Source organism: Ursus americanus, chromosome 1 (genome assembly GCF_024610735.1).
Source record: "Ursus americanus isolate L20-20 chromosome 1, mUrsAme1.1.p, whole genome shotgun sequence".
Classification (NCBI taxonomy): Eukaryota; Metazoa; Chordata; class Mammalia; order Carnivora; family Ursidae; genus Ursus; species Ursus americanus.
The window spans coordinates 2,478,702-2,503,323 of record NC_142127.1 but is presented as its reverse complement, the minus strand read 5'-3'; the positions used below and the strand labels follow the sequence as shown (position 1 = coordinate 2,503,323).

The 24,622-nt window shown below is 41.4% G+C and overlaps 1 protein-coding gene across 13 annotated transcripts in view; it reads right to left on the bottom strand.

Annotated features, from left to right (window-relative positions):
• Positions 1 to 24,250, bottom strand: part of SAP130 (Sin3A associated protein 130) — a 79,267-nt gene extending 55,017 nt beyond the window's left edge. For 2 of the 13 annotated variants that reach the window (XM_045777684.2, XM_045777683.2), the window contains exons 1-8: positions 23,266 to 23,390; positions 22,342 to 22,459; positions 12,336 to 12,571; positions 11,461 to 11,619; positions 10,161 to 10,272; positions 8,960 to 9,084; positions 7,186 to 7,310; positions 154 to 301 (exon numbers count right to left, since the gene is read on the bottom strand). In XM_045777684.2, the coding sequence (XP_045633640.2) occupies positions 154 to 301; positions 7,186 to 7,310; positions 8,960 to 9,084; positions 10,161 to 10,272; positions 11,461 to 11,619; positions 12,336 to 12,571; positions 22,342 to 22,459; positions 23,266 to 23,337 (1,095 nt within the window). In that variant the 5' untranslated portion in view covers positions 23,338 to 23,390. Of the gene's footprint in view, positions 1 to 153; positions 302 to 7,185; positions 7,311 to 8,959; positions 9,085 to 10,160; positions 10,273 to 11,460; positions 11,620 to 12,335; positions 12,572 to 21,232; positions 21,348 to 22,341; positions 22,460 to 23,265; positions 23,391 to 23,877; positions 24,025 to 24,110 lie in introns of those variants that run through there. The other 11 variants (XM_045777682.2, XM_045777689.2, XM_045777692.2 and 8 more) reach the window with 9 other exon arrangements.
• Positions 24,251 to 24,622: the final 372 nt, after the last annotated feature.

Here is a 24,622-nt window from a genome sequence, read left to right as displayed (position 1 = left end):
GATATCCCACAACACAGTTATAAGCAAGAACATTTCCCCCTCAATCTAGTTTAAAAGCAATCACTGCCTTCAATATTGCTAGTTCTCAGCAAGTTTTGCACAAGTCTGGTTTTAACCCACAGCCTCCACAGACGGTTTCACCTCTGGTTTTACCTGCGCCATGGTATGAAGCTGTTGTTTTGGCGTCCCTAACGCAGGATGAGATGGCAGTGTGATTCTTGTTGTTACATCCCGTGACTGGGCAGGACGCTGAATACTAATTGCTGCAGATGGTGGATGCTGGATAGACAAAGTTGGCCGACTGAAAAACATAGAAAAGACATTATTTCTCACTTGTCTCCAGACATGATGCAGGCGGTCAAGGCCATTTACTATCTTACACTAGACCACCATCATACAGTTTTATTTTTTAGGTCTGTGATATCCACAGGTGAACCAATGAAGTAAATGGCCTGTCGAGTTTCTTTCCTATAAGTCCCATAAACCTCACTGCCAAAGGTATCAATATGCACCATGAACCGAATCAATTAATCCTTAGTCATTTTCAGCACTCTCAGTGCAGTTAACCAATACTCTTGGACAATCTTGAGTAAGCATTATTATAATCAATACCTTTCACTCTGTAGACAAAGCTGGAGATACACACTAAGGTTTTCACATTATGAGGGAGGATTACAGACAACCCTGATTAACAGTAGCCCACCCCATTGCCCCCAAAGCACTAACCTGCTCTCAATTTCCTATCATTCCTTACCGTATCATTCCTTCAAAAATTAGTTATGATTGTCTAATGATTGGAAGGGATAGCAACACAGAAACCATGTCAAATTAACTAGCAGCAAGCTACAAAAACTGCAACAGTGGCAAGAAAACTTGACATTATAACGAAGTTGGCATCTCAAGTCAGAGGGGAAGAATGGACTATTTAATAAATGATGCTGGGAAGACCATGTAGCCCTTTGAAAAAAATAAAACTGGATCCATGCTTCATGCATTACTACACCAGGATAAATAAGAAGAGGATCAAAGATTTTACAGCAAATAAGAAGTACACGAAGACAGAAAAATTCTTTTATGACCTCAGAGTGGAAGAGAACTTTTTAACTACTAAAAGCTTTCAAAATCCAAAAGCTATAAAAGATTAAAAAATTTGACTCTGTGAACAAATAAGCAAACCTACACAGCAAAACACACAAATGCACTATAAGCATTGTCAAAAGACTCCTAAATGAAAGTGTAATCTTCTTAGTATACTAGGGACTCCTTGTAGTCAATGAGAAAAATAACAGCCCAATAGAAAACAAGCAAAGGATATGCATATCCAGTTCACTAAAAGGAGAATGCAAGTGGCTCTTTAACAAAGAAAAGATGCTCACTCCCACTCACAGAAAGAGAAATACAATTTAAAATACAGAGATATCACTGTTTACCTATCAGATTGGCAAAACCCCCCAAAATGGACAGCATAACGTTGTTCAAGCTGCAAGGAAATAGGCACTCCTAAATACTCTAGAGGGAGTGTGAACTGGTACAAACGCTAAGGAAGGCAATTAGTAGGTATCGAAATTGTAACTGCATATACCTTCTGATTACTTTTGGGAATTTATCCCACAGGTATTCTTGCATACATGGATAATGACTGAAGTATAAGGTTATTCTCTGCAATATTACTTATGATAGTCAAGTACTAGAAACAACCTCAGACCCATTCACACGTACAATGGATCACTGTGTTGGTACTAAGAGAACAATGAGGCTGTATAAGTAAGGAAATGGGAAACTTTTAACACATGTTGTTATATTTAAAGAAAGGAGAATATATGAGTTAATTTTGGGTAAAAAGGACAAAAGTAAGAACTGCATTTGAATCTGACTATAATTAACACTGGACGGACATCCAGTTAGTTATTATCAAGTAACTTAGAAAAGGTAAAAGGGAAGGAACACAGGATCCTGGTGGATGGGGGACAGAGGAGAGAGTGACCCTCCTTCCTACACATCTTTTTATGCTTTCATATTTTGAAACCACGCGAATACAAATTAAAAAGAAGTGAATAAACTGGGCTGTAAGGGTAAAAACTTGATTGAGACTGCATGTGTCCCAACTAAGCAATGGTTTCATCAAAAAAGCATCCACTCTCAAAATGCTTTAAAAACAGACATGACCGGGTATCAGTGAATGAAGTGTTCAAACTGAATGAAGGATGGTCTTTTCTCTGAAGAAAGACAGCCAGATGCCTTATCATTGCAGTTCAAAGGAAAGCTGAAATACTGGCCATAGATAAAACTACAGAACTTGGTGGAACTCACTGAGAAAGCCTACTACTGGAGACTGCATCTTTATGCTTTCCAGGATGAGCCATTTCCCCAGGCCCATTCCCTATGTTCACCCAAAATGTAAAGGACCCTGAAAGATTTCCCTTAAGTGACTCTCATGTTCTCAAGCCAGAAAAACCCTAGAAACATAAAAACCTGAATAATCCTAAAAAGTCCTAGGGTCATTCATTTTAAGCCTTTTTATTACGCCTCTCCCACTAGTCATTTTTAAAGATTTATTTTTCATTTTTTATTTATTTGAAGAGATAGAGACAACCAGCGAGAGAGGGAACACAAGCAGGGGGAGTGGGAGAGGAAGAAGCAGGCTCCTAGCGGAGGAGCCTGATGTGGGGCTCGATCCCACAACGCCGGGATCACGCCCTGAGCCGAAGGCAGACGCTTAACGACTGCGCCACCCAGGCACCCCATTCCACTAGTCATTTTTAAAAGGCTGGGAATGAGGAATGGATGTTTTCTGATAATTTAAATGTCCACTTTGAGATTTTGTTTAGGTTTCATTTTCTCTCTCCACGTGATAGAATCCAATTTTTATTATGAATAACACAGCCCAAAAGTTATATCCAGAAACACAAAGAAGAAAAATACAAGCTCTGTGGCTAGGAGTCACCGCTGGAGCAGCAGCACTCTGGTAACACTATTGGACTAGATTAGCTGGTACACGTCAAGGCAATTCTGACCATGATCCCCACTATTACACTGAGAGTTCAAGTACTTCTGTGGCTCCTAAAATTACTGAAGATGACCATTACAGCAGTTGTCGTGGAGTTCAAATGCATGCTGCAGGGTCAGGTGTTCAGTACAATCCCTGCGGAATGAGCCTGAGGATATTATTCTTGATGCAGCAAGTGGAGACTCAGACCTTGCTCAAAGTAACAGGATTCTGAACACCACTAGTCCAGTCAATGAACAATAATTAGGACTTTGTTTTGCAGCCTGGCTTCTTCCCTGTATGGCTTTCACACCTTCCTGAAAGGTGACTTTAGAATAACATGAGAAGAATGATATTTGCTGACACAGATCACCTGCATAAACTTGTCACTGCAACTGTCAGGATGTTTCGGCAGCTTTACCAGATAAAAATCCATTTTGGAGACTGGAATTTTAATAGTTGACAACATACTATGCTAAATACACCTGCTCCCAGTATTTACGATGAAAACCATTCAGAGAGATACATGTGTATATAATTAAAGTAATGACAAAATTTAGGACAGATAAACTTCATTATAAAAATAATTTTGAAGGGCCTCATAACAAAGAATAAGGTCAACATTTGAATCACCAGAAAAGGGTCTCAATTCACCTTCAATATACTCATATTTAAAAGGTCTGGCTCATAAAAAAATAGCCAGAAAAGAATATTTATATGAAGTATTTAAATACATTTTTAAGTGTTTTTGAAAGAACAAACTATAGTACATGGTAGTCTTTGACTTTCATTTACTCTTAATGGGAAAAAAACCCACGAACATTTCTATAAGGTACGTTACATGTTAGGCATATTTTAATTCCTTTACACATATTAATGTTAAGTACTCCTTTTAATGACCTGTGAAGTAGGCAATATTATTGCTATTTTCTTTTTTCCCCATAGATTTATTTACTTGAGAGAGAGAGAGAAAACACGAGTATGAGCGGGGGAGGAGCAGAGGGAGACGGAGGATCCTCAAGCAGACTCCCCGTTGAGTGCGGAGTCTGATGTAGGGGTGGATCCCAGGCCCCTGAGATCATGACCTGAGCCAAAATCAAGAGTTGGACACTCAACTGACTGAGCCACCCAGGCGCCCCTATTATTGCCATTGTCTAGGTGAGGAAACTGAGGCATTTACTCTTTGGCCTAGCACTCCTATTTCCACAGATCTTGAAAGTATACCACTACCAACATGCAACAGCACATGCTGAAATGTCCATCAGTACATCCATAAGCTGGGGTACAATGCAGTCAAAAGTAAACAATAAATAAGATATCTCTGCGTACTGATTTGGAATCATATACAGAATATATTAAGAGAAAAATGCAAAATACAGAACAGTATATATAAATACAATATGCTGTTATTTTTTTTTTCTTTAAAGTTTATCTTTTTTTTAAAAAATGTTTTTATTTATTTATTTGAGAGAGAGAGCCAGAGAGGGAGAACACAAGCAGGAGGAGAAGCAGAGGGTGAGGGAGAAACTGGCTCCCTGCTGAGCAGGGCCTGCCATGGGGCTCGATCTCAGGACCCTGGGATCATGACCTGAGCCAAAGGCAGACACTTAACTGACTGAGCCACCCAGGCGCGTCCCAACATGCCGTATCTGAGGGACAGACAGGAGAGTGATACTCCTCACTGTATACCTTTTTGTATATTTGTATTTTGGAAATATGTGAATATAAATTAAATAACAGAAAATGTTACTACATATCCCACAGAAAAAACAATCACTTCAAGTGACCTCTGAATACATTTCCACTCTGTTTAGTGGGATCCAGTTTGAAGAAAAAAAAACTGGGGGGGCGCCTGGGTGGCACAGCGGTTAAGCGTCTGCCTTCGGCTCAGGGCGTGATCCCGGCGTTGTGGGATCGAGCCCCACATCAGGCTCCTCCACTATGAGCCTGCTTCTTCCTCTCCCACTCCCCCTGCTTGTGTTCCCTCTCTCGCTGGCTGTCTCTATCTCTGTCCAATAAATAAATAAAATCTTAAAAAAAAAAAAACTAACTCATTTTCACTATATAAACGTTCACAACTTTTGAATTCCTTCATACCATCTGAATATATACAGGTAACATAAAATTAAAATGAACAACACAGTCTGTTTTATGTTGGGCAGCTGTGTCTCTTTATACCTCAGGCAATATTTTCAATTACCAGGAAGTGTCCGCATTTTACTGAAGAGGAGACTACGGATCAGGAAAGTTGAGAAACTTGCCTAATGTCACACAGCTAGTGAATGATAGAGCTAATGGTTAAATATAAGTCCTAGGTACACTTCTGCATTTAAAAGTTACTTTCTTCAGAGTTCTGTTCCAGACCCTCTTCTTAACTCTACTGATTCCCTCTGGAGAGACTTAGATACCTCAAAGCTTTAACTGTAGCCCACAAGTTGATGACTTCCAAACCCATTATCTCTGGCACGGACATCTCTTCAATCACCTGCTGACAACTGCCACTTTATTGTTCCATGGATAAACTCAGTATCCCAAAAGTCAACATTCTTTCTAAAACTAACTTTCTTTCCCTTGTTTCCTTTTTATTTACTTGGTCAAACAAAGAAGAGACCAGGGAGGCATCTAGACTCTCTCTTCCTCACCACTCTGCCTTGTCTCGAGCTGGCATTTGAGAATTATGGATAGTCTCTAGTCTGACAGCTACATGCCTACTACCCCTTCTTCTGTTCTTCTGTTCAGTGAATCACTTCTTGTTTATATTGCCAAAGGCATCACATAACTAAACGTGTGAATCAAGAAAGACCTCCTGGTGAGACTCACATCCCACTGCCTCCCCCCAACTTTCACAGCCTTACCACAATATGGCTTGGGATCAGAAGGACAAACATCATCATGTCTTCACCCAATTGTGTCATTTCTAGGAAGCATCACAGATCATTCCCTCATCAACCAGACTTTATCCCTGTATTGGCTCTATAGAGCTCTCCCTTTTCAGATATCCAACCCTTCCAGTGCAGCCTCTAGACTTATAGTCCATTTAGCCAAATACCCTACATCCTCAATCTCTTCTCTGAATATATCCTTTACCTCTCTGCCCTAATGAATCTGGGTTCTCCCCTGAGAACACTGCTTCCCCCTCCAGCCCTCTCATCTGGGAGACATTTTTTTCTCTCATAAACCTCTTCCCTACATATACCGTCTTCCTAAATAATCTTCACAACTCTTCCCTGGACTCCAAACTCATCTATTAATCAATCTCAACATCTCCACTTGGGTGCTCAGAAGTCAGCACATCCTTCCAAGGCCCAAAACTAGTCTGCAATTCCTCCCGGAAACCTACTCCTCCCATTGTTCCTCATCTCAAGTTACTGCAACTCTACAGAGGCCAACTAGCAGGGCCAGAATGCTGACTCCTCTTGTTCTCTTATTGCCCCTATGTAATTCCTCTGAAATCCTCAACCAACTACAAAACTCTATTCTGAATCTAATCATGTCTTTCCACCTCCAGCAATGATCTCTTCTGGATTCCTGCATACCTTTCTAAACCATCTCTCCATTTCTAACTTTGCCTCTCCACAGCAGCCAGGCTTCAGATCATGACACTGCTCTGCTCAAAACTCTGCTAAGGCTTCCCCCTGCACCCAAGCAAAGTCTAAACCTGTATAGGGCTTCCTAAGGCCCTAATCTGGAGACCCTGTTACCTCCTAAAATAATCTCTTGCCACTCTCCTACCATTAGCCTCTTGCTTCTCCTTATCTATGGCAAACACACTACTGTCTCAGGGCCTTTACACTTGTTGTTCCCACTGCTTAGAATGCTCTTATCCCACACAGTCACAGGGCTCACTTCATTATGTCTTTCAATTTTCTGCTCCAATCTGTTCTTAATAACGGTCCTCCCAGATCACCTTACAGGAAATAGTAAGCCTGTACTGCCTACCCTGTCACTCCAGATCCCACCCTAATTTTTCCCCAAAGCTCTTTTCACCATCTAAAAAACGTTGTCTTTTATTTGTATGTCTCCAGCCCCTAAAAAATAGAAACTCTATGAGGACAGGAATTTCTGGTCGTTCACTGCTTTATCTCCAGCATCTAGAACACTACACAGCTCATAAAAAGCACTCAGTAAGTGTTTATTGAGTTAAGTGAAAGGACAGAATGGAAAGGAGGAGGGCCTGATCTCCAAACCCCCAAATATACCTAAGTGCTGAATCAGTAGCATGTGCTGCAGTTGTAGTAATGACTGGAGACTGAGCTCTGGTGGCCGAGACAGTTGCTACCACAGCAGGAGGGATGGTATTAGAGGTGGTCACAGGTGGACGAGACTACCAAGAGAAGAGAAAAAATACTTCATTTAAAACAAGAGGCAAAACAACAATAAGCCAAACACTGAAAGTATAATTTGAAACTTGGGTCTTCAAACAAGCATGTTTGTGTCCAAATGAAAGCAAATTCTCACCATTCTCAATAAGGAATTCTCTTTTCAGACAGGTAATTTTAACACCCAAGAGATGGAATTACCAAAAAAGATCCTATTTTGGCTGGATGGACTATATAAATTCCTTCTTTCCAAGCAGGACTGTATGCAACACTTTGTCCTATTAGTATGAGTTGGGATCCAACCCTTCAGATCTAGAGTGCCCACGGATTCATTGCTGGTTCTGGTGTAAACATTTTACACTACCACACAACCAAGTGCTTTCTACAGGGGGATCTCAGCTGTTGGATGGAACTGCTGGCTCTCAGACCCTCTAAGCTAGCAAACACATGAAAACAGCACTTGACTGTGGAAGAGTCAGGGTGCCCAGATGCTCTCTGGCTGTTTTCACATGGATGTACTTTCCTTACCTTGCCCTAGACTACATCTGTGTGTAAAATCTTCACAAGATAAATGAGTTCCATGCTGGACTTCACCTGCTTGTCCACCATTGATTCTTTTGATCATATGAGCTCTCCAGAGCAGTCCCTTTCTTGACCCTGATACACACAGTTAAATTGGCAAACGCTGCCCATTCTGGATCTCTCACTTCCAGACCTTTTACCTATTGTGCCTGCTGTTACAGCTTGTTGTCTCACAGAACTGTCACACTATCTTTATTGAACTCCTTGTCTTGGTTCTTTCTCCAATCCTTTCTGTGCACCATTTACACTCCAGGGGCCTAATGAGTCTCCAAATGTGTTTTATAAGCCAGCAAAGTCTGTTATTTTGTTTTAAATTGAAAACTCTAGGCTGGACATGTACTACCCCATGTCCTACTCAGCAGCACCCTTTCTGTCTTAAATCCTACTGTTTCACATACATTACCAGTCTGGCCCCCAAAGTATCTGCATTTTCATCTCCTGTCTGTGATTCAGCTCCATTAGTCTTTCAAGGATATTTCTTTGATTGTATGTTACTGTGTTCAAAAACCTTAGTGGCTCTCTGTTGTGTACAAAATCAAATTTATACTCTGTATCTTAGAGCTCTGAATTTAGAGACATCACAATGTCACCTCATAACACACTGTACCTCAGCAGTACTGAGCCCATAGATTTCCTTTAAAAAATGTTGAAAGGCTTTCAATGATGTCTTCTTTGAAAAGCATACACACGTGCATAATAACGTGCACAAAATACGTAGGGGCTCATAAATTGCGATCTGAATGAATGAAAACCTCTGGGTCTGCCTCTACTAAACACTGAATGTAACCACCACCATCTTCCTCACCACCATTCACAGTATTGTTCCCTTTCACTGCCTCTCCACTTCTCTGAATCCCTGTTACCACACCCATCCCAGTGAAAGCTTCCTTTACCATGGCTCCTCTAAATCCCGACAGCCGATCACATCACAATGTATATAACCCAACCTTCCCGACCTCTTGGCAACTAGATCAAAGGTCACTTGAGGTCAAAGGACTCTCCCAGGCTCTAGCAGAGTAAAGAACTCAGAGTAGGCACTTAATACGTGCTGACCATCCACAACCGGACATGCCTGGATTGGTTGATGAATGATGTGCTGGACTGCTGGTTGAGCTGTAGCAGCATTTGGCAACTGGGAAGTCGGCCTCAGGACCGTGGTTACTTTAGAACTAGACATCACAGCAGCAGCGGCTGCACCTGGAAAAAAATTTTTTTCACTAGTATGGCTTATGGGCTCACAATTTACATAATTTCAATTATATGCCCTAGGAAAATAGTGTGAATAGTTTCTAAACCTCAGTATGTCAGTAATTTAGCAGAGGTGCTATATGTATTATTTCCCTTTCCTCACACAGAAAATTAGCAGAATGTGCACTCAAGGGTTGTGATTTGATAAGATTAATAACCTGTATTGCTTTTTCAAGCACATTCTTGAACGAAACTGACTGTTGTTTTTTTTAACTCCAAGTACGTAGAAAAGAAGCACGTACTGAATAGCACAGGGTGGTGCCACCAGCTTCATTTAGGCCAAGGCTCCAGCAGCGTAACCACCAGCGACGGTTCACTTGAACCACCAGTGCCTTTGTATCATCAGTGCGAACATCAACCCGGTACTACAGGCAAATGAAATCTTAGTATTTTAATGAAAGTAGTTTTGACCTAACAGAGACCCCCTTGCAGTCTATGAACTTCACCCTGAGAACCACTGAATTATGTTACGACCAAGTAAACCTGGTTTTGTACTTGTGAGCCTGATTTCGCCAACAATGATTTTACACTCGCCAAAAGAAGGTTACAATTTCTGATCAAGTAGTTGAGAAAAATCATTAAATTTAATACTTGAGAACCTATTAGAACTTAGTTGTAAGAATAAATTCATCTTATGGCTATGTTACTTGAGTAACCATTATCACTAAACTTTAAGAATAGTCAGTATTTGCATTTCTGACTTTCTTATTAACAACAAACACCGTTTGGACATCATAGCTTTGAGGAGTTCCTTATTACAAAGGACAATCTTTAGACCGTACTAAAAAATGTGAACTGCTTCAAGTTTACACACACAAGCATACACACACTTGCTGAAATGCAACTATAATTCACATATACTAGATCATGCTCAAAATGTGTATTGCTCTAAGTTATTTCTGTTGTCCTATAACTTTTAATAAGATGATTCTAGATATATTTTTTGCTAACGGTAACAGAAATCTCTTACCAAATATCTATCTGCCACTGCATTTGAGAATTTGAACAAAACGTGCAGTTTTTACCTCGAGGTAAATGAGAAGCTCCAATGTGAAGAGGGGGCCCAGGAGCATTGCTGCGGATAATAGACATCTGTACATTTGTGGTCATGATGTGATGTAGGTTACTGGGATGTCCCTGCAAGAAACAGGATGTAATGTTATTTTCATGTGCTTGGTTTTAGCCATTGATGCTTAGCCATTGCTTCTAGGAGGTCAGATGCCTCCAAATGTGGGTCAGGGTGTTCCTTTAGACAGTGAGTATCCCAAGGGAAAGGACTTCAGCTTTTTTTTTTTTTTTACATAACATACTGCATGATGACCTGTGCCAGCAGGCATGTGGTGACTATAAGGACCCTTCAATGCTTCAAGCCTAGCTAGGTGCTAGACCTCTAATAGATAGACACATTTGACTGTCCACTTTGGGACATTCTCATCTTCAATATTAGTTTTTCACACTTGTTTTCTCTACTTTGGCCAAAAGCTTATTTTTTCCTATTATATTTTCTTTACGTGCCACTGCATTCATCCATCCTTTATGCTACTCAGGACTTCTAAGTAGACGTCAATTAGCACCCAGCAGGTACTCCCCTCCGAGTTCTTTAGCTCCCCCCTTAGATGTCCCTTCCTCACATGCTCCCAGCCCTGATGCCAGTGTTTCCCAGGCGGGGGTTCCAGTACTTCCGGGAGTACTCAGCAGTACGACAGAGGAAGAAAATATAGTGTGTCTTCTTGTATACCAATTTTTTCTTGAAAACTTGAAGGGAAAGGTTTTTAGATTCAGGTTTTTTCACTCTCAGTAGTTCAAAATACTTAAGTAAATCATGTACATGTTTATGGAGTAGGAGTAGAATCTCAGGAAAAAATTTAAGTTAAAACATGAGACTACGAAGTAAGTGTTCACGCCTGGTGAGCTGCTTGAGGGAACCAGCTAGGTGCCCAAGAGATACACATTCATTCTCCTCAAAGAAAATCCTAGAAATGCAACACTGCCATGAGGCTATTCTCAATCCCACACAACTGGACTCTGAGCACCTCAAGGATACAGACTGTCTTAACTAGATTTGTATCTCACACTGAGGGTGGTGCCTCACACACAGCAGATGCTCGATACATACTGGCCAAATGACAAACACCACTGTGCATGTTGGTTTTATTTCCTGTAGATATCCTTCTCTCTCAAACCTACTATCTTCCCCTTGCAGATATCAGTGACCATTTAATTTTTTATTTAGTACAGTGCCTAATGTACTGCTGGCATTCAATAAATAATGATCAACAGTTTGGCATCTCAGTTTGAAAATCAGCAAATTAAGAGGAAAAAAACCTGTTGTCCACTGATTGTTGCCACAGGAATGGCTGAAGCTTGAGGGATGCTACTCTCCATGGTAACGGTAACCTGCCCTGGAACCTTGGGGGGAAGTGACAAGGTAGAAGGTGGAGCAGGAGCAATGGGACGGCTAGGCATGGTGGGCTTCGGGGGCGGCTGCAAACAGAAAACCACACGAAACATATCAATAGCTTTTTACGAGTGATGCATTTCATTCTATAGTTAAAAGTACACAAATCAAACCTGGAGAGTGCCAGGAAAGATCCAGAAGCCTTATATATTTTATCTCTTAGCATCACAGCTTTTCCACTGAAGTACTAGCATTTCCATTTTACAGATGAGGAAACATACAAAGCAAGGCTATGTCACCTGCTCAAAGCCACGCAGACAGTAAAAACTAGAACTGGGACCGAGGCCCAGATCTACGTGGCTCACAGCCCACATTTTTTCTTCTATACAATGCTGCATCCCACGTTTGGGCAGAAGTAAACAAAACTCCCAGTAACTGAAACACAGTCATGAGGTAATATACAAGGCGATATTCTCAGATACCCCCGAATTAGCAGCTTTAAAACAAAACCTTGGAGAAGAGTGCCACTCCAAGATAAAATCTGAGTTAGCATGCCCATAACTTGAATAAAATCAATGTCAAAACGGATACTAGAAAAGATCCTGTGATGCCAACTGCCCAGCGGCACAAGACTAGGCACTGCAGAACAGCAGGGCTCTAAGTGACAGAGAAGAGCTGAACTGACGGGTCAAAAAGAAAACACTACGATCCTGGATATAGCCTAAGACTTTGTGAAAATCGTCAAGAAGATTAGCCAGTCTTTAGCTGCGGTTTAATGTGAAATTTTAAACCTCTCCATTACCTTCATAAGTCCCTCCGAAAAGGAGAGTGGCACTGCTGGCGTCAGATGTGCTGGTGGGGCTGTCACTGTGACGGGTGTGCCCGATGCAACAGCATGGTGTGTAGACAACATCTGCACCTGTGGATAGGGCCTTACCACAACAGGCTCTTGCTTCTCTTCGCGGGACTGTAGGGAGCTGCTGGAACCCATGTGCTCCCTGGCAGTGACTTCAGCCTCTCGACTAGATTCATCGTTGACTAGTAAGGACATTAAGGGAGAAATAGCATGTCATATGCTTCCAATATTAATATTAATGAATTGCACAACACATACAAGAGTGGCACTTGCAACTAAGTTTCAGGGTTGACAAAGTGACCATTTCTTTGTGAGATTTTCTTAAGGAGAATTTGGGCATTAGGTTCCCCTAACAGATATCAAACCCAAGAGCCACACCTATGGAACACAGGACTTACTTTGGATATTGTGACTTTTCCACTCCTATGAACAAAGGGCCTGATAACTATCTAAAATTAACTCAAGGGGTACCTGGGTGGCTCAGTCGGTTAAGGGTCTGCCTTCAGCTCAGGTCATGATCTTGGGGTCCCGGGATCGAGCCCCACACTGTGGTCCCTGCTTGGGAAGCTTGCTTCTCCCTCCCCCTCTGCCCCTCCCCCTGCTCATGCACGTGCACTCTCTCTCAAATAATCTTAAAAAAAAAAAAAGAACTCAGAAGAGCAAAACTAGATATGTTTTCATTTAAGATATTTACAAAGTTATAAAAACATAACATTAAAACGATAATTTAAATACAATTTTTAAAAGATTTTATTTATTTACTTGTGAGAAAGAGTGCACACATGTGCACGACTGGGGGAGGGGCATAAGGAGAGAAAGATGCAGATTCCCCACTGAGTGCGGAGCCTGATGTGGGGGTCTTGACCCCAGGACTCCAAGCCAAAGTCAGACAGTTAACCGAGTCACCTAGGTACAATTCTTAAGTTCAAGAACATATGGGTTTTCAAAACAAATTTCCTACAAAGCAAACATGGAAATCTCCATCATTACAATGCACACAGTCTCTGAAACTCAACAATTCCATGTATAGGAATGTATCCTATAGATACAAGGCATATGTGTAAAATGACTTGTGTATAAGAGTATTTGTTTTACCATTTTTATTCCAATAAAGGAAGTTTTAAAACCTACATGTCTATCAACAGGGGACTCGCTATATAAATTATGGTATACTCCCACAACAGACTACCATGTGACTATAAGAATAAAACAAGGAAGCTTTTTAGGTACTCTCATGAAAAAACTGATAGCATCATGCAAAAATAACTAAGAATATACAGATGAAAAAAACAAGGTACAGAACAGTGAAAAAGTAATGAAATTTATACAAATATATTTGTGTTTATTTTCTTATGTAGAAACATAACTCCCAAAGCATCTTGATTTCTTCATGGCAAAGAAAGTGGATTCTGGGAGAACAGGGATAAGAGAAACACTTTTCACTGTATACTTCCTTTGGGAATTTTGGACCATGAAAACATGTAACCTATTTAAAAACTAAGTTAAAAAATCAAGGACTTGGGGCGCCTGGGTGGCTCAGTCATTAAGCATCTGCCTTCGGCTCAGGGCGTGATCCCGGAGTCCTGGGAGCGAGCCCCACATCGGGCTCCTGCACTGGGAGCCTGCTTCTTCCTCCCCCATTCCCCCCTGCTTGTGTTCCCTCTCTTGCTGGCTGTCTTTCTGTCAAATAAATAAATAAAATCTTAAAATAAAAAAATCAAGGACTTAATCTAATAAAATAGAGTTCGTGAAAATATTATCTCATACTTGTCTACCATTTTCCCAAAATGATATTAACATTTTTTTGAACATAGAGATTATACTTATGTAAAAAATTTTAAATCTGTAAAACTATCAAGAAAATAAAGCTGCTCCCAAAGTCTATTTCCCAAAGGCACCAAGAGTTAATATGTTGGTAAAACCTTGAGACATTTCTCACCTCTTTAATTTTGGGGGGGGGGGTTATTTAACTTTTCAATGAACTATTATCTTCATAAAGTGCACAAATGTTAACTCTACAGCTCAATGAACTTGCACAAACTGAATACACCTGAGTAATCACAGCACCCAGCTCAAGATGCAAAACATTCCCTACAAGCCCTCTGCTCAGCTGGATTCCTCACTATCCCTTCCAAGGATATGCACTATCCTAACCTCTAGCACCACAGATTACTGTTATCTATTTTTGAACTTTATATAAATAAGACTCATAGCAAATGTACTCTGTTGTATCTTTCTTCTTGCACTTACGGGTATGAGGTCCATGAATGTCACTGCATGTAGCTGCAGATCTTTCATTGTCAGTATAGTAGGTCACTGTGGGAATCAACTACAAATTATCCATTTTACTGTTAATAGGCATTTAGATAGTTTTCACTTTTCAGTAGTGCTAGTAATATTCCCACACATCCCTTTTGGTGAACTATTCACCATTTTTATTGGATATATACCTAGAAGTGAAATTGCTGAGCAATATTGAATATATACTACATAATTTAAAAAAATGTTAAATGAAATTCCATTGCATAAATATACTATAGCTTCTTTTTTTTTTTTCTTAAAGTAGGCCCCAAGCCCAGCATGGAGCCCAGCACAAGGACTGAACTCAGGACCCAGAAATCAAGACCTGAGCTGAGATCAAGAGACATCTGTCTCTTAACCAACTAAGCCACCCAGGCATCCCAACTATAACTTTTTAAACCATTGTATCACCGGTGGACTTTTAGGTTATTTCCAAATTTTTTGTTATTATCCACAACTTGGATAAAAATCCATATGTACTTTGAGGCCTCGTTAAACGATTTCCTCAGGAAAAAAATGTTTGAAAATACGTGTGCTGGGTGAAAAGACTGATGCATATTTTATTTTTTGTTATATATTGATTTTTCTTCCTGGTCATTATTTTTTTTAATTTTGATTTTTAAAACCACTTTATGGGTGATAGGTATTAAGGAGGGCACTTGTGATGAGCACTAGCTGTTATATTTAAGTGATGAATCACTAAATTGTACACCTGAAACAAATATTACCCAATATGTTAACTACAATTTTTTTAAAAACTTGAAATCAAAACAAATAAATAGAACCACTTTATTGATGTATAATTTACATACAATAAAATGGCTATTCTAAGAGTGGAGAGTTCAACAAGAGTTTTTTTACGTTCTTACCAACAACCTAGGCACAGAATGGCTGGGTCAAATGTTAAGTGTTTGACTTTATGAGACTGCTGGAATACCTTCCAAAGTGGTTGTATCCATGTTATGTTCCCGTCAGCCAGTGTATTAGAGTTCTGGCAGCTCCTAATCCTCACAATTCTTGATACACAGACATTCTAGTGGGTGTATAGCGGGTCTCTCATTGTGATTTTTTTTTAAGATTTTATTTATTCATTTGACAGAGAGAGAGACAGCCAGCAAGAGAGGAAACACAAGCAGGGGGGGTAGGAAAGGGAGAAGTAGGCTTCCAGCAGAGCAGGGAACCGGATGTGGGGCTCAATCCCAGGACCCTGGGATCACACCCTGAGCCGAAGGCAGACGCTTAAGGACTGAGCCACCCAGGTACCCCTCTCGTTGTGATTTTAATTAGAATTTCCATGACAAGGATGTTGAAAATCTTTTATGTGACCACAGGTTATTCATATATATCTTTCTTTGTGAGGCATATGTGTCTATCTTTTGTCTGTTTTTTAGTCAATCAGCTTTATTGAGGTACAATAAAAAAAAAACCCCACTAATTCTTTATATAAAATCAGATAAGATTTTACAAAAAAAGACTGTACTACACGGCTCCTGGGTGGCTCAGTTAAGCAGCTGACTCTTAATTTCGGCTCAGGTCATGATCTAAGCGTTTTGAGATCGAGCCCTGCGTCAGGCTTCGCACTGGGTGTGGAGCCTGCCTAACATTCTCTCCCTCTGCCCCGCCCTCTAAAAAAAAAAAAAGTATACAGTACTATAACCACAATACAATCACGATACAAAACATTTTCCATTATTTTCACTGGTTCATTCATGCCCCTTCGCAGGCAATTTCCTCCCTCCCACCCTTCTGTACCTTAGAAACCACTAATCTGCTAATACTATAGCTTTGTGTTTTCTGGAATTCCATGCAAATAGAACATATGATATGCGGTTCTTTGTTTTTTAAGATTTATTTATTTGAGAGAAAGAGCATGTGTGTCGGTGCGTTGGGGGGGATGGGGAGGGAGAGAAGGCAGAGGGAGAGAATCCCAAGCAGACTCCCCGCTAAGCCCAAGGAGGGGCGTGATCCCAAGACCCTGAGACCACGACCTAATCTGAAACCAACTGTTGGAAGCTCAACCAAGTGAGCCACCCAGGCACCCCAGTACAACGTGGTCCTTTGTGTCAGCCTCCTCCTCTTAGTACAGTTGACCCTTGAACAACATGGGTTTGGATTGCATGGCTCCACTTACATGTTGATTTTTTTTTTTAAAAAACATTTTATTTATTTATTTGGGAGGAGAGAGAGAGCATGAGCAGGGGCATGGGACAGAAGGAGAGGGAGAAGCAGACTCCCCACTGGTCAGGGAGCCTGATGTGGGGCTTCATTCCAGGACCCTGAGATCATGGCCTGAGCCGAAGGCAGACACTTAAATGACTGTGCCATCCAGGTGCCCCTATGTGGATTTTTCTTTTTTCTGATAAATACAGTACAGTGCTGTAAATGATTTTCTCTTTCTTATGCTATTCTTAATAAATTTTCTTTTCTCTAAGCTTACTTTATTATAAAAATACAGTATATAATGCATATAAAATATAAATATGTATTGTTTATGTTATCAGTAAGGCTTCCGTTCAACAGTAGGCTATTAGTTAAGTTTCTGCAGAGTTTAAGTTATACTCAAATTCCTGACTGCACGGAGGGTCAGTGACCCTAACCCCAAGTTGTTCAAGGGCTAAGTGTATAATGCTTTTGAAGTTCATATGTTGTTCTATATACCAGATGTTTGTTCCTTTTTAATGTTGAGTAGTATTCCACTGTACATGTAAACCAAACTATATTTAGTCACCAGTTAATAAATTCTGGGTTGTTTCCAGTTCTTGGCTATTATGAATACTGCTTCTGTGAACATTGAAGTATGGGTCTTTGGACATACATTTTCATTTATCTTGGGTAAATATCTAGGAATGGGACTGCTAGGTTGTATGATTAAGTTTATATTTAACTTTATAAGACACTGCCAAACTGTTTTCCAAAGTGGCTAGATTATTTTGCATTCCCACCAACAATGTATGACTTCTACTTGCTCCACAAACACATCAAACTTGGTATTGCTGGTCTTTTAATTTTAGTCATTCTACTGGATGTGTACTATTTTCTGTGGTTTTAATTTGCATTGCCCTGAGGATTAATACTATTGGGTATTTTTTATGTGCTTACTAGACATTCAGATAGCATCTTTGGTGATGTGTCTATTCAAATATTTTGCCCATTAAAAAAAAAAATCAGGCTGTCTCATATAGCACAAGCTATTGACTTACAAGGGTTCTTTATTCAGGATGTAAGTTCTTTGCAGATAGATTTATTGCAACCGTCTTCTCAATTTGTGGCTTGCCTTTTTATTAATAGTGTCTTTTGAAGAGTAGACATTTTAAATTTTGATAAGGTACAAAATCCCAGTTGCTTTTGTAATTAGTGTTTTTTTGCAATCTAAACAATTTTTGTTCACCCCAAGATCGTAAGCAGTTTCTGTATTTTCTTTTAGAAATTTTAAGTTTTAGATTTAGATCCATAATGATACTTTGTGAGTTAATTTTTCTGTACGGCGAAAGTAAAGGTCAAGGTTCATTTTTTCCATATGCATATTCTGGTGTTCAAGCACTATTCTGTTGAAAAGACTATCATTTCTCTATTGAATTATCTATGTACATTTGTCAAAAATCAATTGACCATTACGTGTGTGTCTATTTCTGGATCCTCCACTTTCAGTGATCTGTATCTCTATCTTTATGCCAGTATCACACTGTCTTGATTAGTGCAGCTTCACAGCAAGTCTTGAAGTAATGTAGTAGAGTCTTCCAACTTCCTTTTCATTTTTTTTTTTAAGGGGTCAAAATTGCTTTGGCTATTGTAGGTTCTTTGGTTTCCACATAAATACAAATTCAGGCTGGCAATTTTTACAAAAGGATATGATAGGATTTTGATTAGAATTTTTTTTTAATCTACAGATCCCTTCGGGTAGAACTATTATCTTAAAAATGCTGAGTGTTTCAATAGATGAAAATGATTGATCATTTCATTTATCTAGGTTTTTAATTGTTCTTAGTCACATTTTTCATAGTTTTCTAACCCCAAGTCTTACACACATTTTTGTTAATGTATCCTTAAGTATTTGTGGGTTTGTTTTTTGTGGGGTTTTTTTGATGCTATTGCAAATGACATTTAAAAAATTTCATTGTTCATTGCTAGTACTAAAAATATAATCAGTTTTTATACCTTGAACTTTTATTCTGCAACCTTTACTAATTTCACTTATTAGCTCTAATGGCTTCTTAAATATATGATCTTTATATATAATCATATTGTGAACCTTCCCTCCTGTCCAAACAGATTTTCCCCTTAAATTTTTAAGGGAAACAGACAATTTCATAACTCTCTCCCAAACCTATTTGTTCAGAAAAACATTGATTTTTTTAATTTTTGTTATTTATTTTATATATATAATATATAACATAATATTTATTATAATTATAAAAAAAATTTTTAATGTTTTTTTTTATATTATGTTAGTCACCATACAGTACATCCCTGGTTTCTGATATAAAGTTTGATGATTCATTAGTTGCGTATAACACCCAGTACACCATGCAATACGTGCCCTCCTTACTACCCATCACCAGCCTATCCCATTCCCCCATCCCCCTCCCCTCTGAAGCCCTCAGTTTGTTTCTCAGAGTCCATAGTCTCTCATGCTTCATTCCCCCTTCTGATTACCCCCCTTTCTTTATCCCTTTCTTCCCCTACCGATCTTCCTAGTTCTTATGTTCCATAGATGAGAGAAATCATATGATAATTGTCTTTCTCTGCTTGACTTATTTCACTTAGCATTATCTCCTCCAGTGCCGTCCATGTTGTAGCAAATGTTGAGAACTCGTTCTTTCTGATGGCTGAGTAATATTCCATTGTATATATGGACCACAACTTCTTAATCCAGTCATTTGTTGAAGGGCATCTCAGTTCCTTCCACGATTTAGCTATTGTGGACAATGCTGCTATGAACATTGGGGTGCATATGGCCCTTCTCTTCACTACGTCTGTATCTTTGGGGTAAATACCCAGTAGTGCAATGGCTGGGTCATAGGGTAGCTCAATTTTTAACTTTTTAAGGGACCTCCACACTGTTTTCCAGAGTGGCTGTACCAACTTGCATTCCCACCAACAATGTAGGAGGGATCCCCGAAAAACATTGATTTTTGACAATTTCACTATGATATAATGTACTGACAATTCTCTGTTAAGCTCTTTTCAGAATCATTTAGAACAAAAGAATCTTGGAAGAATAATTAAGAAAACTTGTTGTAATTCATACTTCTGACCTTTGAACATGTATTTGAAATCCTGATATGCTTAGGATGCCAAATTAGTTCTTCTAATAAAAGTAATAGGAAATATAGAGAAATATTTAACTCCTTACGGAAAAACGTTTATTTTCTTTCTCAGAGTCACTGAAGGAAAAAACACACACAGTATTCGAAGTTAAAATTATAGACAATTTTGGTTAAGTCAATAATTTCCTTCTCAACAAAATCTGAGGGCAATTATTACTAATTGACACCTTTTTTTGTTTTTGTGTGTGTGTGTTTTTTTTAAGGATTTTATTTATTTATTTGACAGAGAGAGACAGAGCGAGAGAGCAAGCACAAGGAGGGAGAGTGGCAGGCAGAGGGATAGGGAGAAGCAGACTCCCCATGGAGCAGGGAGCCCGACTCAGGGCTCGATCCCAGGACCCTGGGATCGAGACCTGAGCTGAAGGCAGACACTTTGTCAACTGAGCCACCCAGGTGCCCCCGATGCCATTTTTAATAAGCAGTATAATTCTTTGTAAATAGACGTTCAAAAATATTCTCTTTAAGCTATACTCCTTTAAATCATTCCATGAATTTATACCAAAGACAATTTGTCAAAAATATTTGTTAAGGAGCAAAGAACTTTAAGTCGCTCTGTAAGGACTTGTTGACAACTATTTTGTGCCCTACAATGTAGCAAGTATAGCACATACAAAGGTACACAAGGTTCCAGATTCCAGGACACGATTCCAGCCTTCACTCTAGGAGGTCCTACCCCTGACTCCTGTGGTCTAGGCAGCAAAGACCTCCTAGAGAAAGTGACACCTGAGATGAAACCTCAAGGAAGGACAGGAATTAATCAGATAAGTGAGTGTGAAAAGGAAGAAGGAAGATTGTGGCAAAAGGAACAATGTATAAAGACTCAAGGTCAAGAATATTGGGAACTTTTTGTCCTTCATTTAGAAAATGAATAGTTACTATTAAGCAGGAGACAAGAAACAGCTTAAAATTACTTCAAGTCTAAAGAGAACTAAGATAAATTTGTAACAAAAACTAAGTTGGCAGGAGGGAAGCAGAGGCTGAAACATCAGACAAAGGTCCATAGCTCACATGTACAAGCCAGAGAGACACAGCAATTAAAGATGATGCCTGTGTTCCTGGTTTGAGCAATGAGCAGATAGTTTTACCATTTACCATGATAAGGAACTTAGGAAGCAGGCGGTGAAGAAAAGGGAATAGAAAAAGGAATACTTTACTTTGCAATGTCATTTTTTTACTTGATATATATACAGAGAAAAAGACTACTTGAAAGAGTACCTCAACTTTAGCACTGATGACTGGACTGGATACTTTGTTGTGGAGCGCTGTCCTGCCCATTTTGGATGTTTAGCTGCATCCCTGGCCTTTAAATATCAGATGCCAACAGCACCCCCTAGTTGTGACAACCAAAAACGTATCCAGACATTGCCAAATACTCCCGGGACTGCAAAATCACCCCTGTTGAGGACCACTGATCTAATAGAACTCAAAGGGCATACCACTAAAAACTAAGTGCATATATGTGTATATATTCAGTTGACCCTTGAACAATGCAGGGGTTAGGGGTGATGACCACACCGCATATAACTTTTGACTCCCCAAAAGCTTAACTAATAATCTGCTGACTGGAAACCTTGCCTGTAACAGTCGATTAATATGTATTTTGTATGTTATATGTATTATATTCTTACAATAAAGTAAGCTACACAGAAAATGTTATTAAGAAAATCATAAGTAAGACAAAATACATTTACAGTACTGTACTACGTTTATTGGAAAAAATCCACATGTAATGGACTTCTACAGTTCAAACCTGTGTTTTTCAAGGGTCAACTGTACTTTTTTTTCTTTTTAAACCTTCTTTCCTAGCTCATAGGCTCCTAAAATGCCTTACACACCTTTGGACTCCCTCATGGCACTATTATACCTCTGGGCCTTAAAGGAGAACAAGGAGAACACATTAATGTATTTAAAATATAGTTCTTGTAAGCCTTTTTTGCTATAAGTTTCACGTATAAGCTAGTATATGAGAAAGGATTAAAAAAGGAATTTTTAAAAAACCTTGTTTGTTTGTTTATTAAGGGTGGGAGGGGCAGAAGGAGAGGAAGAGAAAGAATCTTAAGCAGGCTTCATGCCCTGCGCAGAGCCTGAGGTGGGGCTCAATCTCACCACCCTGAGCTGAAATCAAGAGTCAGACAGTTAACCAACTGAGCCACCCAGACACCCTCAAAAAACCTTGTTTAAATTAGAATTGTAATACATCCTTCTTCAAATTCAATAAGCTATTATTTACTAAAATCCCACAAGGAATTTGCTAATTTTTAAATGAAAAAACTGGCAATATTCTTAAAGCAAGAAACAATATAGAAGAATGTCACATATCTCACCTGTGGCAGCTGGGTTTATCAATCCTGCAGAACCACTGTTTGCAATCTGTGAAGGAGCCTGGCTTAGCCCAGTGGAAGGGGTTCCTAACCGAGGAAACTGCTGAGAACTCATTTCCACCTGCAGTGCATACAGTCATATGGTTATTACTAAATTCTCACATTAGAATCAACAATGAGAAATTAAAGCATCTCCAGTACCTATACTTTCCCTTAGAAAAACAAATGCAGCTTCATTCACCTAGAAAAATTACTTGTGATCAACATACGGTGCAGAAATGATCTAAATTCTCTAAGTTTTTAAGGCACATGGATTCAAGCAAAAGTAAAATCGTTTGTGTGGTGTTGGGGTATACTATGACACTCTGTAAATACTTACAGATTACCACTCTAAAAAATCAACACTGAATTCTGTACAACAGCCATATAATGGGTATTAACACAATACGTAAGTATCTGTATAAAGTTTTATGAAAAATGGCATGTTCCTTTGAAAGACTGAAGCTCACACCAAGGTGAACACAACTGTCATCAGTATGTCATAGGAGGAACCTGAGGGGAGATGCCCTGTTCTAAGAAATCAGAAAGCTTGTATCAAGACCTAATCTAAAAGGAACCCTCAAATGGTTTTCTGCACAGGCCTCCATTTACCGACTTCCTCCCCCTTCTCTCACAGACCCTCCACTGAGCCAGAGGGACCAGAGACCTTCGCTACTTTCTCTAAAATCGACCCCCACTTTTCCCTCAGGAGCCAAGCTCTACCGATATTCCCAATTCGCACGCAACCCCACCCCCACCCCGAAGCCCACCGCTGAGATCGCATAACACAGGTTTCCAGACACACTTCGGGTGTCTGAGACTTTGTCTTGGGGGGGTAGGGAGGACGGCGTTCTGGGGAGCCCCAGGACAAGCGGTGTGCCTCTTTACCTGCAGCCGCCGCCCGCCGCCCGCACCACCCGCTTCCATCTCGCCGGGCTGGGGGTGCCGCGGAGGGCCCATTTCGGTGGCAGCGCTGGACTCCTGGGTCTTGGAGAGGACTCCTGCCGGAGCGCGCCTCGGGCCCGCCGCTGCCCAGCCCAGCCGGCCCCGCTCACCCCCGCCACCCCGCCGCGGCTCCGCTCCAGCCTTCTTCCCCCGAACCTGCCCCTACCTCCCCCGCCCGCCCATTGGCCCCACGCCGGGCGCGTCACTCGAGTCCCCGCACCAATCCGCGGAGGCCTGCGCGCTCTGATCCCGCCCCACCCTCCCGCCGACTCTCAGCCAATCAGGCGCGAGCCTCGCCGGGGCAGCCCAACCTCTCGAGGCTGAGCCAATGGTAGAGGAAGACAAGCGCTGCCGGAGAGGGGGGCGGGGAGGTAGGAGGCCCCGCCTCGGTCGGGGTCTGAAAGCGGCGGGCGCAGGGCCCGGATGTGGAGAGTCACTTTAAACTGCTCCAGGAGCCAAACTCCCTGGGCCGCCCGCCCGCCGGCGCTCCCCCGGCCGCTCCACTTCCCCGCCGGGGCCCACGCCCGCCACGCCCCCAAGCCCGAAACAGCCCACCCCTCCTGGAGCCTCTCCCTTCCTTGCCGCAGGACGCCAGGTCCCTGTCGCCGGCCCAACCGCCGTGCCCAGCTCGTGAAAGAGCCTAGATCTGAGCCGTAGGAGAGGAGGCACCGCTGCCCTTCCCCAGGGACGCACAGCGGGACGGACGCTGCAGCCCGGCTCGGCCGCCCCGCCCCCTCGTCTCCTCCCCTCTCCTCCCCTCCCCACCCGGGCGCCCGTCCCGCCATTACCTGGGTGCTGCGCCGAGGGGCCGCCGCGCCGCCTCGAGCTCGCTCCCGTGCGCTCTCCGCCTGTGGTGCGGACGCCCTCGGGCTCCGGACCCGCCGCCGCCGCCGGGGCGCTAGCACTCTGTCCCCCACCCCTCAGCCCAGCGCCGCTGCTTCCGCCGCCGTAACGAGCCTCTCACCTATTGGCTGGGGTAGGCCCCGCCCTCCTCTGGGGAAGCCAGTAACCACTCAGTATGAGCGGGAAAGCGGACCGGCCTGCCCCTTGGGGCCGCGGAGGCCTCTGGGAAATGTAGTCTCCAGTGTCAGGAGGGCGGGCCTGGGCGGGACCTCCAGGCGACCCGGCCGGTGCAACACACCCCTTTGCTGCCTGGAGTGGGTTCTGCCTTTTCTCTTTGCCTAGTAAAGAGGTAGTGGAGCCCATCCTTTTGCCTTAGCTGATGGCACTAGGTTTCATTTTACCAAGGGAAGTGCGGCACGGGAAAAGGCTAATGGAGGCAGACTATAGCGGGACGAAG